This window comes from Linepithema humile, chromosome 1 (genome assembly GCF_040581485.1).
Source record: "Linepithema humile isolate Giens D197 chromosome 1, Lhum_UNIL_v1.0, whole genome shotgun sequence".
Taxonomy (NCBI): domain Eukaryota; kingdom Metazoa; phylum Arthropoda; class Insecta; order Hymenoptera; family Formicidae; genus Linepithema; species Linepithema humile.
In genome coordinates this window covers 33,241,967-33,260,850 of record NC_090128.1, presented here as the reverse complement: position 1 = coordinate 33,260,850, position 18,884 = coordinate 33,241,967, and the positions used below count along the sequence as shown (strand labels likewise).

General features: G+C 44.7%; 1 protein-coding gene across 3 annotated transcripts in view; it reads right to left on the bottom strand.

Moving 5' to 3' along the window:
* Positions 1 to 18,884, bottom strand: part of LOC105670711 (uncharacterized) — a 181,318-nt gene that overhangs the window by 27,821 nt on the left and 134,613 nt on the right. For all 3 annotated transcript variants that reach the window (XM_067347570.1, XM_067347572.1, XM_067347571.1), the window contains one exon: positions 18,568 to 18,845. In XM_067347570.1, coding sequence (XP_067203671.1) covers positions 18,568 to 18,845 — 278 coding nt within the window. The remainder of the gene's footprint in view (positions 1 to 18,567; positions 18,846 to 18,884) is intronic.

The window sequence follows — 18,884 nt, the reverse complement described above, 5'->3', positions numbered from 1 at the left end:
AAGGGAAATAAGTCGTCGTTAAAAATTAAGACGCGCCGTGGGATAAATTGCGCACCTCCGCCGGGTAATGAGCTTGGAGAACGAGCAATAAACGCGCGCATGCTCTTCTACCTTGCTCCTCTCGGATTTGCGAAGCTGCGGGACTTTATTCCGCGAAAATACGTTGCAGCTGTAATAAGAAATTGGCGGTAAAAAGTCTGCGACATATTAAACTCCACTCTTTAAAACACCAATGTCCGTTTTTACGATGGACATACTTTTTGTTACATTATCAAAACATTTGTAAAATCACTCGATTCAGTCCAACTTATGAGTTTCTGAAGCTATAATTTATAGAATTCAATATTTATTCACACACTTCTTTCCTTTCTAAGATCGGCAGGCAACAGCGATGCTTTCCTCACTTCCTCCAGGTATGAAACGGCAAATAGTGAACGCATGAACCACTGTCTATGCGTCCAAGGGGCGGTATCGATCGGGTTCGAAGAGCTGTTGCCGTCGCCGATCAAATGACAGCGTAGATGTGGATCAGGGTAATGATAATGGCCGGCCGCGCACAATTCACGGTTGTGAGTGCATCCGTGCGTAAATCTCAACGACAAAACCTTTCTTCTGTCACGCCACGACTCTTCGGCTCTATGACCCGCCCGTCACTCACAATGCAAAATTCTCCCTCGCTTAGACGACTCTCAGAAAGAGAAAAGTTCTTTCAAAAACGAAGAGACATCTTTTAAAATTTTTTTCAGATTTAAAACATATTGTATAATGCATGTATGTGTAATAAAAATTAAAAAGTACGCAGAAGATGCAATATTAATAATATATTAAATAATACACAAAGTTCTAAAACTCGCAGAAGTTTTTCGCGAATTTTTGGATACTCTAAATATATCTACATTTAATCATTAATAACTTGAAAAGATTTCAATACAGCTTTTCTGTTGTAATTATTTACTAGTTAAATATATTTCTAAAGATTCAAATCAAATTCTTCGTAAAATATTACAAATATTACATTCTTTAGCGATTCCCAGTGTCGATGATTCCACGAGCGCAGAAGTTTGCGTTACGCGATACCGCGGTGGCTGGCACAGCTATTAACCCTAGTAGGAGTGAACGCAGTCGCGGCAGAAATTGCGCTTTTAGTTTAATTGCGGTGAAAGTTCAGCGTGCGCACTGGCCTCCGCACTTCGGGACGAGCGGGTCTGCACGTCTATTTCCGTGCACCAATAGACGTTCGGAGACTGCGGGCTCGCGACTCGTCGGTCGCTTAATTGTAGTGTCGCTATGTTTTCGCGTTTTCACTGTGCTATAAACAATCGTGCGGAGCAGGACATAATATGGCGAAAGCATTGTTTGTAGAATGTCATCGCAATTATGTTGACGCTTAATACGATTGAAAATTGTTGTGTAAAAAATAAAAATGTAAAGAGTCAAAGGCTTCTAATGAGAATTTTAAAAATTAAGAAAAGTTATAAATATACATGCAAAGCAGTTTTATCATAAGAATATTTCGAAAACATTTGATTAACAGATGCAAAACAAAACTGAACAAGCTAAAACAGTTAGTAAAAAAGAATAATAAATGATCGAGGCAGTCCTTCTACATATTCATTTATCTCTGAACTGTTTTGTTCGTTCGATCAACTGTTTTTACTTCATATTAGTTTTTCTCTTTCATTAATACTCACTTTTTCTCTTATCGTCTTCTTTGTTATATAAAATATATATTGTAAATAAAGAGAGAGACGATGCTTATATAAAATGCAGAAAAGTATGGAGCAAAGTGTTAACGGGACGATTAACACAAAGATACCGCTAAGCAGGAGAGATAAATCTTGCGTTTGAGATCTACGCGCACGCGGCACATTCTCCATCACCTCAATTTCATCCCGGACACATACATAGATGTATATAGCGTATTTCTCCCGCTCGGTATCTCCGCGATATCCAGCTTCATAGTCCAATAAACTCTGACTTTTTCTCGCTCGTAAATGGCCACGACGACGACCGGGGAAATCGTAATAGAGCACTCACGATTTTCCAGCGCGCGTTCCATCTGTAATTGGACTTCACGCTGGATCGACGATACGTTTCGACTTTAACGTAGCCGTCTGTCACGTCGGGAATAATACGAACCGCAAACGAGCGGTTGTCGCGCGTTCGCGCTGCGTAACCGATCCCGACGTTAATCGCCGCTCATTTTCTCTTATCTCATGCAATACTGCGTTTCTTACGGCCCATTAAAATCAATCATTGTTTTTACGAGTAACGTTCGCTCCGCATCGATGTGCATCGGTCAGTTGTATTGCAACGTTAGGACGATTCCTTTTAAATCTTTCTTTCGAACACGCGATTTTTTTCAGATTTTTTCGATTATATAAAGCACACTATTTTGCTGGACGGAAAAAATTATAATTATATTTTTTTTTTTTTTTAATTAGAGATATGTCACAGGCATCCCACAGTTATCATCGCGGAAATTGTCCATTGTTTTAGCGGAATTGAGACGCATTTTGCGTGAAAGCGGACGAAGTCCTTGAAGCCACCTGACATGGCTAGAGAACAGCATCCTGCTTCCAGCACGACGGCGCGGCGTTAACGTTCCTGACGATACCAGAGTACCGACACGCTGAAATCCAACGGTATCCCCCGGGGGCCGTGTTCCAGGAAAGGTGAAACCGGGAGGATTGCACGCGGAAAGTAAGAGGGGAGGGGGAGGGGGGAATGGTCGATCTGGACGCACGCGCCGGGGGCAACCAGAGGCTCGCGCTCTGTAATCACTTCTGCCTCTTTCATCCTGCCCCCTTCTCGCCTCCTCCCGCTCGCCTACCACCCTCGGACCCCCTCGCGTTTCATACAAGACGCACACGTGTGCTCGCGCGGGAGGGCAGAGAGGGATGCTGCGGCTCAACGTACACGCATACGATCGCTCTCGTCGGAGAGTGCATACTAATTCCGGACGCGCAGGGGATGGGATTACATTATGTAGGTGTGTCTACGAACACGCACGCGCGACCTGTGAGAGGAGCGGGCGCGACGCTGAAGAGCAGAGAATCGACCCTGCACGCCACACGCTTTTGCGCGTCCTCCTCCTTCCTCTCCTCCTCTCCTCTCCGCTCGCAAGGCACACATCTGCGTAATTGTCCCCGCCGGCAGCATCCGACCGACGCCGGACCGACGGACGGGCTTTTATCCTACAGTACGGCTCAAAAGTGCTCGATTGATGCCGCGAATTTTTAGCGCAAGTCCGAGGCTCGTAACTTCTCCACGCGCACCTCGCGTTTAATATTGAACGCGACTGTTTAATACCTTTTAGCCAAGGTATCCCGCTCGAAGTGTTATACGAGCGTATAATGAATCGTCCGATGAGCGTCAGATGAGCGAAATTTCGGGCAGCGAGATAACTCGTGCGCAGGGGTTAACGCGAACGGTAAATCTTCTGGCCGACGATCGCCTTTGGCCGGCATATCTCCCCTCCGTTAAATCATTTCATTATCTTGGCGAGCGATGATGCCGGGGCCCCCCTTCCTGCGCCGGGAAAAGAGCGAAGCAAGGAGGCGACCGGTTCTCAGACCTTCCTAAAATACGCACGATCATCCTAGACGTTCCTTCCGGGCACGAAGCTCGACTCTGCGATCGGACAGTCTGCGCCGTTGCTCTGCGTTCTTATCTCAACGCGAAAGTAGCTATTTCCAAAAGTAAATCACACGACTAATCGCTGCTCTGCCTTCCGAGCGATCCAGACGCGAACCGCTTCGAGGAGTTATTCAAATTTTGTCTCGTCGAAAGGTTGAAATAGCCAGAATAATTACGATAACAAGGTGCAGAATGTTTTAATATAATTTTTGTTTTCTAGCTTTAAATATATTTGTCAAACTTCATCCACTTTCTTCTCGCGAAAATCTGAATTCATCAATCATCAACTACGACGACTACGGTGGGGAAAAAATGATATTCTGCATCATAATTGCGTTACGACGTGGCACTGAAATTAATGAAATCGATTTAGAACTTAATGCTGCGAATTTATTCAAGAAGGAGCGACGTTCTCCGAAGCGCGATGTTGCGATTCTTTATTCACGAATGCATACAGTGCACGAAACCCCGAAGCCGCATGTGGAAAGACAAACTGCAGTCAGTTCGGGGCGTTCGCGGCATCCGTCTCGCTCGCGAGTTAACACATGTTACGATTTCGACACAACGGGGGTGCCGCGTCTCGTGTACCTTTCTCAATCACGCAGTTGTTGACATGCTCAAGTTACCCGCGTAAATCTAGTTCAGTCGTCGTCGCGATTATCTGATTGTGTTCGTGCTAAATGCGCGAAATAATATCATCATCTCGTACGTTTTTCGTGCGAAGTACATCAAAAAATGATCTCAAGCATAAATCACAAGCAGTCAGCGTTTCAGGTTTAAATATTCATGACTGACGCTGCGATAGCGTCATCATTAATCATCATCCATTCATCATCAAACTCCAAGCTTGAACCGTGTAAATAATCTGGATTAATAAATCTTGACAATTATTATTCTTTAAATCATAGCTTTAATTGCGAACAGACAGGCAAGGAAAATTTAGTTAGTCATGCTAAGTTATTTTATGCACTTGCAAAGCAGTACACATGTGTGCCAACTTCTTCCGACTAATAATAAATTTTGTCGTAAAACGTGCAACAGAATCCGTGCAGTGGGAAGCACGACAACACGACGAGCTTAGACGTGGGAGAAACAAAGCGGGAGAGCCAATCGACTGGTTGCGGTTCCATCGTCTCGGTCTGGTTATGTCTCTCTGGGAAAGTCTGTAACTCGCGCCGGGTCCCAACACAACTCGCGCGAGTAATAAATCTTCGGCACACTCGGAGGCGGAGAGACCATCCATTCGGTCCGCGGGCTCAGCTCGTCTCAGTCGCTTATGACAATGTGTACTACTAGCGGCGAGCACCGGTTGTACGCGGCGCATAAGAGCGATCGCTAGCGCGAAGACGTATGAAAAATATCTCGACGTGTTGATGTTACGCGCGCATTACGATTACTGCATTCTGCAATAGCGACGAAACGAACAATTCCGTAATCGCGAAAAATTGTCTTTCATCGAATCATGATAAAGTTTTGTTGATAAATAGTATTCATGAGACACGGTTGCTCATATTTGCTTCGCGTCAATTTCTCTCCTTGTCTCTGCATATTATTAAACTTCACTATTTAACGATTATGCAATTAGTAAAATCGCATACAAACGATATGATTGATTCTCGTCGTGAAGCAACGCGGTCTCGAACAGTCGCGTCTATTCTGACCCGGCACAATCGTGCGATTCGAGACTGTGTACGTCGGACGGAGATTAATAATCCGGTTAGGATTGCGATAGAGGGATATTTAAACATGATGTCGAGTTTCATCAAAAACGCGCTTTACGAAACAATCGCATCTACGCGACGAACAGGGATACAATGCGTAAATCTAAATAAAATAATTATTATCCGAATCAGTCATCGAGAAATTACTAGAAGACACTCGTTTTTGTCAGACATGAACCAATGTTGCGAAATCTCAAGGCAAGGTAAGTGAAAGACAATGAAGAGAATGTTACAATTGTATTAATACGCCGCGAGCCGCGCTAAAACTAGAGTCGTCCCACGATCTTGGGAAAATTCTCGGAAGAGAATTGTATATGCAAAAAGACATGGAATCGCGTGCCGATTAATAGGAGTTAATAGTGCAGTCATTGCCAGACGTGACATTACGCTGGCAATCTCCCGCGAGGTGTGTTCCGAGAAGTGAGATAAAGCGCGAGATCGCGCCTCGTCGAGAAGTACCTATCACCTTCGATCTGCGGTTAGAAAGATACAGTTGTAATCTACAAACGCGACTACTCGCGCAACGTAGCTCGAGGCTGTTGCGAGAAAATTGTTTTCAGCTTTCAGCCTGCCTGCGAGGAGACCATGTGTGATGAAGGAATTTAATTATGTACGCTCGTGTTGGAGAACTCTGTAAGTGATTATTAACCGACATAGACAATCAATATTTACCGTATGTAGTAATATCGAATGTCTCTAGAGAAAAGAAAAAAATTTTTATTTCAAAAATCGTAAGAATTTTATCGAAAGTTTTATTTCGAAAATTAAGATTATTTGAAGAATTATCTGATTACTCAATAATAAAATTTGTAATAGAATGAATCATCGATCGAATTGATGAGGCTCCTTGTGAGAAAAAAAAAAACGATATAACTGTAAAACATAATGCGTGAGAAAAATAGAGAATATTTTCATGTACATAATAATTGTTGGATTATATGTTGGATTTGTATAATATAATTGGCAATTTCTCACGTAATCATCACGCAGTGCATCGATAAGATCTACCTGTTAATCTCCGACATACTCTAGCGATTTTCCAACGGCGAGCAGTGCGTCCTCGAGGGTTATAATCGCCTAACCCGCGCTAAAGCGGAGGGTTCTTCGAACCCGGCCTAGCTCGCAGGTACCGTTCGTCAGGGTCAACGCGGCGAGGAGAACCGGAACGGTAACGCCGGACTAGGTGACGTTATTAATTGGTTAATGGGAAGAAAAGAGCGACGCGGGTCGGCGAGGGAGGCGGGAGGAGGGAGATCGGTATGAACGGCTGAACGAGATGGAGGAGCGACGCGGCCCGGCCGACCCGCGGCGCCCTGACGTTGACCGTTGGCGTGGCCGGGCTGAAAGGAGCGGTCCCTGGATTAATTATTATTATCCTCGCGCAAGGAATGAGATCGTGCGTACCCCACCTGGCCTCACCTTCGCCGTGACTGGCTACCGCGCCCGTATCACGACCCACTTCCGATCTCCTGGGTGTAACGACAAGCCGGAGAAGGAGAACATGTGGAAGACGATGGACGGCGATATTTTAGACGGCCGCAACTTTCTTGGATTGGAAGAATTCTTTAACGGTATAATATGTATATTAATCTGCATCAATATGCGATATTAAAATATACTGAATTAGGAACTTTCTAAACATTTCAAGCCTAAGCCTTACATATTTTTCTAAAATCTGAAATTAATCAGCTGCAAAAGCGGTAATATTTATTTAATCAACTGAAAATCTCTGCAGATTTCCTTTCGAGATTTTCCACGATAAATCTGCGCTGCGGAAAAAGATGTTGCGCAACGGCCGCATCGCTCGCAGAAGTTGGAAAAATCGGTCAGTCGCTATCAAACTGAAGGTAGAGAAAAAAGTATCGGGAATAGCGCGAATTCCGATGGACGTAACGAGAAGCGGCGGTTAAGCGGCGCTCATTAGGCGTCTTACGTCGCATCATTCTCATCTGAACCGGCGACGGCTTCCTCGTTCGCCATATATTCCGCGTTGCCATGAAAGGGGGTAAAAGCCGCGGATGACGATCGTGGGACGATTAGCCGGGACACTCTTTGCCGCTCTCGCCGGGAGACGCCGGTGTACACCGCGCCGTGACGTCTCCTCGTCAGTCTCCCGCTCATCAGACTTGCCTCTCGCGTCGTTGCGCGAGACGTTAACCCGAGTTAGGGTACGGAGCAGGCCTCTATCCGCGTACCGACACGCTCTCTTCTCCTTTACCTGAACAGCTAACGATGCCCATTAGAGCACGAGGACGCCGAGTCCGTCTGACTAATCGCAACGCGCACGACTCCATACCTCATGCAGATCGGCTATTCGTCTTGCGGTATCCTCCAGTTTGTCAGCCGAATCGATACGATAGAGATACCAACTGTCTATGACGTCGCGGAGCTACGGAGAGCGCCGCGTGTGGACCCTAAAGGAAGACGAGGGAGGCGGGGGGACGCTCAACGCACTGCGAGATGCGTTCCGATGTGACAAGGACGGACGTGCCGTTACGCACTCGGAGGCGGATAAGACGAGCGCACGAGGGCCCTTTAAAGGAAGCGTCTGTTCGTTTCCCGCTCGTTTCCAGCGCGTCGCGGCCACGTCGACGAAAGTCGGTGCGGCCGCAATCGATGAGTTTTAGCGAGAGACGATTAGCGAAGGACGTAAAGCCGGAAAGTGCAATTTATAATAAAAGTAAATTCCTGAGACAAAGAAAATATTATGTATCAAGCACGTCAATTTTGTACATATTATAATAAGAAATTTGCAAAGAAATAATTCTCTATCCAAATTTTTTATCGATTCTCGCGCGATGACAGATTTTTCGCGACGTTCACAGTCAAGTGACCGATGACAATCAATGAAGCGAACGATGCTTCAAATTATCTAGACGCGTCGACTACCTCAAGAGCGAAATCTGCGGTTCGCGCGACCATAACGAGCGTGTCGTAAGCGCACGCTCACGGGGAAAGGTGAGAGCAGCCCATGGCGAGCTCCGCTCGCGCCGGCACTTCCTTGACGATGATCGACGTGGATCGAGTGAGACAGACGGGCCACGTGGTGCGGGATGATCCCGCGGGCGACGCGGGTCTCGTAGAACGAGGAAGAGCTGCCTCGCGAGTTCGCTTGACGAAGTGACGTAAGCGCTGGCAACCCAGATCTGTCACCCAGACGATTACGAGGGAGGATCGACGCGCGGAGAAAGCGGGTGGAAGAGAATAGAAGAGGGCCAGCCATTCATCAGGCTGTAACACGAAGAGGAGCGTATCGAGGGTGAAAGAAGAGGTCGCACCGCAGGAACGTCGTTGATGATTAGAGCAGAGAAAGAGAGAGAGAGAGAGAGAGAGAGAGAGAGAGAGAGAAGGAGAGAGAAGAAGAGAAACGGCCGTGACGACCACGTCGCCGATGTTTCGTGATTCCAGACCTCATCATCGCGCAATCATCTTCTCGAAGCAGCTCGTGCGCAAGCGCGCGCGCCTACCATGTTTCGTAATCAGCCTTTAAACGATAACAAGATACGTGGATCCGCTTCGGGGAAATGCGGTACCGGGCCGTACGCGTTTACCATACACGCGTTCGATCGCAGGTAGGCAGCCAGACAGGGTAGAGTTTCATGAAGTCGAAAGATCGCACTACTATAATATAGCACGAGCACGCACTATCGTGGAAGCTCTCAATTTACGCTACATAATCTAAAAATACATGTGAACTTTTATCAATAGTCATAAATTAGAGATGATTGCTAAGGTATATTAAAAAAAACAGACGTCAAAACAGCTATAAAAGTGACATATTGAACATCTTTTTTTTTATCGCTCCGAACAAACCTCCATTTGTCAATGAAATGAAATAAAAAATTATTAAATTAAATTTATTGCATTTCTTCACAAAGTTGCAAACACTACGTATATATTAGCGCGTTAAATAAAACATTGTTCGTAAAAAAGAATCATGGAAATTCGCGGAACGGATCTCTTTTTTGCGAAAAGACGGATGAAGATGCTTATGATCGTGCGTGTTGCAAGTGACTGAAGATGTCTGGGGTAAAGAAGGAACGGCGAGCAGGAATTTAATGAAACCGAGAGCGCGCATCCGTGTACCACTTTGCAATGCAAGGACACGCCATTTAAGGATGGATGCGTTGCCACTTTACGCGCGTGTCCATGCAACGTAGCGTGAAGCAAAAACTCGTGTGACTTATTTCCCTGATACGGTAAACTGAATTGCTTCGAGATTATTCTATATTCACAAATTAGTAAAAATAATCCGATGTTAGTCGCATTTACATCTTGAACTATCATTTTCATTCTCGCTCATTAATATTCTTCAGTATTTCACGCTCTCTCTCTCTCTCTCTTTCTCTCTTCCACTCAACGATCGTAATGTCAACCGAGAGACAGCTTGAAATTTAGCGGGAGCATTAATTTCGTTTACCGCACAATTAATTATGCTCATATGGCGGCGATACAACGGAACGCGTGCATGTATAAATATAAATTGGTAATTCTCGTTGCACCGCTCGTGACACGTGAATGCGCGGTGGGGTCGCGGCGGTTCAACGATATTCGGAGCAGAAATTATGGTGTTCGTGCATAAAATCGAGGCGGCGGGCTCCGGCGGAGAACCTGTTGCCGCTTCTAAGATCACGAAAGGCGATAAGACCGAAAGCGGAGGTGGAATCTCGCCCGGCGGTGTAATTAAGCATTGACCTATAACGAGCTATAATTAGTCATAGCCCTAACGAGCCATGCGGGAATCAATCGATAGAGTCGGCGGTATCGCGCCGAGACATCTGAGTTGCTGATCTTTGATCTCGTGGGGAGCCGGCACATAAAGATGTAATCGCAGACATTATCTGTTAGAATCTATATCGTTCTATAATTTCGAAGTAATATTATGACATTCTCTAGGATTTGAATAAATATCGATATATCGACACAAAAAGTAATTGACGATGAATAATTGACATATGCATCAATGTCTAATTCATGTCAATGACTATCGGACAATTAACAATTATCGTATCACTGTATTTGCTTCATATGTAATATTATCATAATTCAAAGTGATTAAATCATTAGAGAATATCCATGGATAATCCCGCTTTTAACATTATCATCGCGAAACATTGACGAGATAATGCGACGGTAAAAAGCCAGGCGAGTTCCTAGACGAACGACTTAACCGCTGACACATATCATTATCCCTAATTCAATCAACTCTCAACATTGTTCATGCGAGCGTGCGCTAACGAGAGCGGTAGCCGGAAGAGATATACCGGGACGATCGAGCGCCGAAGAAGGGCAACGAGAGTTATAGCAAGGCGAAGACACGCGGTTGAGGCCAATAAGATGTTGATTACAGCTACGTTGAGCGACTACGCCTGTCGATGTTGCTCCGCGTGTGCTTTGTACACACTGTCTTTCTCCCGTTGTTAGAGCAGCCGCCCGTACAATGTCCATACATAACGACGCGTAGGATGCGGGCAGCCTCAACTGGAATATGTGGTAACCCGATGTCGAAGCCGGAGGGGTTCGATGACCGTTATGTGAAAAACGTGAGCGATAGCTCGCAAACTCGAGTCTTAACGATCAACGCACTGCAACGAAAAACCAAAAAAAAAAAAAAGAGAACACGAAAGGGTAGAATGGGATATATGCGGATACCTGATTGTTAGATCGCGCACAGCGATTAAGGAAATGTAACGTATTATTGTAGCACCGATATCATTCAAATTACGCAACAGTCTGTAACGCTATTTAGCTCTTGTTCGAGCAAGCTACTTCGCACCGTATCCGGAAACGCTGTGTTCATTAAATACTGCGTCATATTTTAAGCATTCCTGGCGGTACTTTTAATCATAGAACAATATAGAAAGTTTAACAATGTTGCAAGTTTAAAAGAAATTCTTAAAGTTCGAGAAAGTTTAAATACAGAATATTGCTTTGGAATATTAATAGAATACGGTAAGTTCTAAAATTAGAAGCGCGGTCGCATGTTATTTCGTTTTTTACGAATAGAATTGACGGCTTACTTGACGCCGATATTGGTTATATGATTGTGATTCTCGTTGTTTTTCTCAAGTTAATTGGAACAACTTGGGAAATAACTGACTGAGAGCGTCCGTAATCGTTCTGCTTTCAGTCGTGGCGTAATTAAATACGCCTTTGATGAACACGTCTCGAAATGTTCACTGTAAAAAATTGCCTAAAAATTCAGACACATTTTCTGTCTGAATTTTCAGATTTGGGTGCCTGAAAGTAATTTCAGACAATTTGTCTTAATTATCAGAGTAGTTTCTCTGAAAGTTCAGAATAGTGGCGCGTCTGTCCGAAATATTTAGAATTGGTGTCCGAAAACTTAGACAACATATTTGAAAAAATATGTTGTCTAATTTTTCAGACACCAATGTCTAAAATTTCAGACATGCTGTGGTTTTATAACCCGATGTGTGGATGTTCTCTGCGATTTCTCTGCTTTTTTTTTAAATTTTGATAGCAACGTGTTGATTTTGATGTTTCATGTGTCAAAGCAAATTATTATTTAATTCAAATTTAAATTACTTTTTGGTATACTTTTTGGTCAAAGCAAATTATTATTTAATTCAAATTTAAATTACTTTTTGGTGGAGCCATGTTTAAGTGTTACTTTTGTAATTACAAAGCTCAGAATCTCAAAAGTCACCTGAGGCATCGGAAATGTCATCGTCATCTCACTTCTATCTACCGTTGCGGATATCATAATTGCAAATCAGGATTTTCAACTGAGACTAGCCTCCGCTCTCACCTTATACGATCACACAAAATCTACGTAAACAGATTAAAAGACAAAAATATCACCTGTGTGTCCAACAATGAAGCAAGATTTGTGTGCACTGTAGAAATATGCAGGAAACAAGTTGACAGTTACAAAGTTTTAGTTAATTTAATTTATTTTAATTAATTAAATTTATTTTAATTAATTTAATTTATTTTAATTAATTTCTATCCGTAAATGACAGAGCGCGAGATGGAAGTCGAGACTCCATTCACGGTTATCGGCGCGCACGGTCTAAACGCACGGTAGCGATCTGTCAGGCGGAGAGAAAAACGGTGTTAAACTCGAGTAAGAATGTACGTGTGTGTCTTTCCGTGCCTGGCCAGTGCACGCCTATACCCACACTGCAGGGTGCAGGAGAAAGCGCGCACGTGGCCCCAGGTTAATTAACGTTCTGGCGATTAGGTAGGCGCTGACCACACGTGGCCGGCTATTAAAACGATCGTCGAATCGTGGTAATTCCGCGGCACTTTGGACCGCTGCCCGCGATAAAAAGCTACTTTCTAAGCGCAATTTGCGTGCACCATAGCGAATTCGGACTTATTCGCCTGAAATATGTATTGTTATTCGTATAATAATGCAATTATTGTTTGCCGAGCAGAATCGTGTAAGCAAATTTATAATTTGATAATTTGTTTCGAACGATGTAAAATATTGGTTAACTCTGATGTTATTTTGTAAATTTCTGTTAAATAAAAAATTATACAGACAAATGGATCGCAAAAGTCTGTGCCAAATTAATTCGTTATCTAATAACGTTTTTTTACTTTTATATTTAACTCTTTGAAGTTAAAGGTGAATTCGATATAACTTAGGATAATTTTTCGCACATTCTTCACAGTTGAAACAATGTATGATCACAATTAGCACACATGCACATACATCCAGACTACGTTTTTCCAATCTTCATTAAAATTTTTTTTAAACAATAGAACTGATTCGTCTTATCTTGATAAAACTAAAATTAAAGAAATATATTTAATGTTAGCTTATTTATCGAAATTAATTCGAATCGCAAAACGGTAAAAATATTTAATTCATAACAATAACTCAGAATAAGATTTCGACACAAACCGTATCGACTTCGAGGCTCCGGAAACTGTAAATTAGTTTGCCTTTTTTCACGGTGTATTACCTTCTAATACGCCGACACACTCAGCTCGCCGCAAATCGACCACGGGCCATTAAATTATCAACGCGATTCATCGATATCGTGAAGCGAAGGAGCCGTCGTTCTACCTACAATCACATCAAGGTATCTTGGAACGGCATCTAAGCGACCGAGCGGGTCGCATTAGCGTCAGTCTCGATACGCTTTTCATCATTAATTTCGTAAATAGTGTAAACGCTCGCGCACAACTGCGCGCCGAGCTATCATTAGAATGCTTAGGCAAGTCTACCGTACAATCAACGCATAAAGGCAGTTCGCGGTATGGCCGTCTAAAACCGCCGCGCACGATAAACACACTTAATAAACTTAATTAATTCATTAAACCGCTTTTATCGTTAGATTATATGTTGCTCCTTCGTAAAAAAAAGGAGGTTAATGATTATGCGTATCAAGACGAGATCGCGATTATACTAATTGAGAAGAGAATTATCTTCCCTAATCTTATACCTCAATTAACTCAATTAATTTGTCATCAACATTCTTTCATTTCCGCGGCCCAGAGGCCCACACTTTCGATATTAAAATTGAGAGATTGCGATAAATAATGAGCTCCGATTTGAAAAAGCGGCCGACGGATAACGCAAACCTGTACCGGGAAACGTCCAATCCATCCGCGCAACAATACAGTCATTTTTAACGATCTCTAATTTCATCGATCATCCATCATAGAAACATCACACGATCCTTTCCCAAACATATCCGACGTCCACGTCGACGCAGCCCTCGGCGCGAACCCGAGCGTGCCCGACGGAATTATAGATTGATCGACATAGAAGGAAGCGTTTCGACTTGTAAGCCGTAAGAATCTGGAACGAGAACGTCCCGCATCATTCGACGCGCACGTCCGTAATCGGCGCGATACGCGGTGGGTATTAGCGCCTATTAATGATTAATTGACCGGTGCCGGGAGGCGCTTTACGTGTGTGAAGGTGCTACACGTTGGTAACAGCCACGCGAGAACGAGGGGGAGAAAGAGAGAAAGGTCGACCCGGGTCAGATCATGCCTCGCGCCGAATCGTTAGAAAGTCCATGCGCTCCGGGTCTCGCCGCGCCGCGCCGCGCTGCGTAGTACGTTCTGGGTTAAGGAAAAGATCCATCCATCGGGGCTCGATGGCACGTCCCGATTGCGAAGCGCATTGTTAGCGCGAGCGAGCGAGCGAGCGATGAAAAGGGTCCGCCGAGCAGTTGAGTCGGAAAACTCTTGCGCAATTGAAGATCTCAGAAGGACTTGGCCGATATCTCTTCAACAGCTCGCGTGAGCGCAAACATTCTAAATCCTTTTTCTGCCGGTAGCGGCTTACAGCAGTTCGTAATTTATCATGATTCATCGGCTATAATTTATTCGTAATAATTATCAATTTCATTACGTGACAAGAAAAACATAATTTTTAAATAACCAGGAGCTGAGAAGAATACGACTCTCGGCGACGGCAGACAATTAACGACCGTTTAACAACGTTTCACGAGTAGGTTCGAACAAGTTGGCGACTGGAAGTAAATAAGAAAGGTAAATAACCGTTCAAAACGACGAGTTTCTTTGGTCAACCTTCATCGTCTTGTTAAGACAAAATCCCGAATCGAATTCCTGATATCCATTCCTGAACGATCGACAAGCTTCGAACCGATAAAACGGGCGACGATGGAGAAGTATGCGTGGGACGGGAGGACACAGTATCCTTCGTGTATCCGCATTGCGGAAGACGTAGAGACCGCGATACACTTTCTAACGATCCGGACGAAGTAATCTTGTGCCGGTGCTTGACACGAAGGAGCGTTTATGTGTGCAAATGGTCGCTTTTTAAACTCTTCTCAGTCTTTCAGACTTACAAGCTGCTTTATATAATTATTACAACGTTCTTCCATTATATTATAAGTTTATAAAATAAGTTATCGTATCACTATGCATAAAATGCATCGCTTTAAATTGCCCTCATCGTGAGAATAAACAATCAGTCTTAATTAAGTACTTGAAGTTTCGCAGTGATCATTACTTTCATTTTTTTACTTTCGTAGTTTCACACCGGCTTGAACGAAAGTGAGCGCGCAATTCGCCGCAACATTGCAAGTCCGAATAAGGATCGCCGCTATAATTTGAGCTAATCTATGGAAAAGATCTCACTCTCACTGTTGATCGGCACTTTTTGCAAGATTAAAATCGATGCCATAATTCCGAGAGAATGTGCGTCTCTTTATTTACCGAGCCGAGCATCGAGATCGCGCTCTGTGCACTAAAAATTCATCGCGGTACATAATTTGATAGCGAATCGAACACAACACGAGATGTTCCGATGCAAATGGACGACCGACGAGATTGGCATGTACAGAGAATATAACGATTCTGCTTTATGAACCCGGAGCGATTTGTTTGGGTAGTTTCACTTTTATGTGTTTTAATGATCCGATATTGCGTATTCGCGTGATCTGCTATACCTGCATTCGTCGGCAGCTGCGAAGAGACATCTGCTCACACTCGCGCTCACATTAAATCGGACATTTATAACAAACGCAAACGCGTATATTGCCACATTAATTATCTTTACATGAGACAAAATTTATTCCTTATTTAACCTGATAAATTGATTGCAACATGGCTGACTCTACATTATACGTCAAGTATACTACTACCTATATTTTAAACTTTTTTTGAGAATCCAAATGTAACACATCAATTTGAAACAAAATTAAATCTTAAGTTGTTCGTATATTAATTCTTTTTTTTAAAGAAATTACTTCTTGTGATTGTTTCTTCATAAATACACGATAATAAATAATGTGTAAAAATAATTTTTTCAATAACGCAATCTAAATCCGGGACTTAAATGATTAATATACCGCGCGGAATTCATAAAATTCACTTGCGAAATCGTTATCAGAATTTATTTAGCGCGTGTATTGCTACAACGCGAGGAATATGACGGTATCAGGGTTCCTCTCGAACGCTGATCTTCGAGAAGTATAGCGGGGTCCCTGCAGGCATGTCAGTTTCGATTATACACGGCTATCGTTAGGCTCCGCTCAGGCGCGTGCTCGCTCGCGCGAACGCAAGTCGCCGGTCCTCGAAACGTCAGACTGTCACGGCCGTAAATTTTTGCGCAAGCGCCCACCTTTCTCTCTCTCTCCCCCGTCATGCATATTCATGAATACTCGAATGTAATCGAACGCTAAGCCGCGCGTAGAAGGAGACGGCAGGGTCCTCGAGTGCTTCGATCAGCCGTCGACTCGATTCAAGAATGACGAGGGCCAGCCACGAGAGCGCGTACACAGATAAGAGAGACTCAAGGACCGCCCCCTTCTCCTCCTGGCGTACCTCGTCGCGGAATACCGAGACGGCAGTGTACTTTATGCGATCTCCTCCCGAGACGACACGCACGACGGCGATTCTTATCTCGCGAAGGATACTCTTGCGCTGACGTGAAAAATGCGGCGCGATGATGTTCCCGAAACGCGACCCTTACGGTATCGCGACGCGATCGAATTTATCCGATTTATCGTGGTATTTGTCCTGAAAATTTCAGATATCGGCAGATCTTTTCGTTAAGGTGAGTATAATATATCGATGACCGCACGTAGCCGGACGTCAGCCATTTAATGCGAGAATTTATAAAGAGCCCGTCATCGATGCCTACGTTCACCTTAATTAATGACACGGAATATTCATCAGGTATAAAAAGAACGTTGTGTCGCATCTTCATTTCTTGCTGCGCACTGGCTTTCCGACGCTGAAGCGAGAGGAAACTGCGACTCTGACACGGATGAAAAATTTTTCTACCACGTTGCCCGTGGCGGTGCCATGGGTTCTCGCTCTCCGTCAGGTGTGAGTGAACGATGTGACAGCCGGAGGAATAACTTCTGTCACGAAGCCGAGGCGAGGAGTGGCGCGCGTTTCGCGGGCTCCGGCTCCGTGACACCGGCGATCCGCGAAGATCGTATCGCGCACCGCGCGAAATAAGCGTGTCGGGCTATCTGTAATTAATCAATTTGCGTCTACCAGGCCGGCAGCGCCCGATAATTACGGGCTCTCCGGTTTTATCGCGAATTATGAAACCATTCATCGTGCGGTTCCGGGCGCGCGCGGTTAAGGACGGGAGGCCATCCGGGAAAGTAGACCGCGCCCCAGTTTTGCGACGAAAGGTCGTTACCGCCGAGCGGTAATGGTGCGCTTCTTGAAGGAGGAAAAACGAGCGGAAGCAGCTTGAACGGGGCGGACGACTGTATAATCGCGGATAATTTCAGTGGACACTCGAAAACCCACGGGCCACGCCCACGAGACTTGGCCGACGTAACGCGAATGTCGAGCGAAACCGTAAAAACTATCATTGCGAGCGACCGCGAGCGGTACGATCGTGTGCGCGGACGCGTTTCGCCTCGGGACGATAAAGAAAGAGAGAAAAGGCGAGAGAAAGGACGGGAGAAGGAAGGGAGGAGAAAGTATAGACGCTACGAACTGAAGAGGGATGGTGGGCCCCGACGCTAGCTTCGAGGGGTCATTACAGAACTATCCTAGTTGGCGCGCCGTCTCTCCCTACTCGCTAATGCCAGACTGTCCGGATTGACTGATGTCAGGTCATTCAAAGCCTTCTAGATCGCCTCGTTGCCTCATTGACGTAGGAGTCGGGGAGATATTGCGCGACGGCGAGCATCGCGCGTCATTACGGCGTCGGCTTTCAAAAGCAATTAAAAATAGCGCGCGTTAACCGGCGCGATTCACGCGTGACGACCGTGTCGAATTATCCATTAGATTGTCTTTTTTACTTTGATGAATAAGCGGATTGTTGTGTGCTCGTTGTAAGTCATTAAACAACTTCTGAATAGCTTTCGCCTTTTTTAAATGCGCAGAAATTATTTTTCGAATAGAATTATCGCAAAAAAATGTGTGAGAAAATGGTCGCTTCTAATGAAAGTCGTTGCGTAATTTTGCGCCTCAATAACGTAGGCGTCAGCGCCATTAGATACACGAACAGAAGAGCGTTAATGACGTAGAGTCTGGGTAGTTTAATAATAAGAGCAATCGCCTAGAAAGCGTAAAGTCCTGGCGTCAATTTCCAGTCCAGTCATCCGCGTCTGATATTTTTTTCGCTCATGCATGCCCTTACAATAAAAATATTGAAATTTACTCGACACGTTCGATCGCGCACATGAACAGTGTGACGTAAATCATGACCAGGACGCATCTATCATCGCGATTTTTCCTCGCGGAAAACCGCAACGTGGTAAGAAAATTTCTCTGAACTCACCTGTGCGTACTCGGCGCAGATGTCGATCGACGAGACGTAATTGACGACGTCCTCGATGGTCCAGCGGTTCACGGCTTGCCCGTCGCCGCAAGGCATGTGGCCACAGAGCGACGGACACCTGACTGGCGGAGGTGTGGTCGGTCTCGCGGTAGATTTCGGCTTGGGAGACACGCTTTCGGATCTCCTTGTTTCCAGCCTCTGCCGCTTGCGAGGTGCGAAGCCACCGGGACTCGAGAGGTCCAAAGGACTCGTCACACCCGCGTCTCTTTTATTTGCGCCTGTGTTCCAAAGCAAGACAGAATGTTATTGCCTAATGT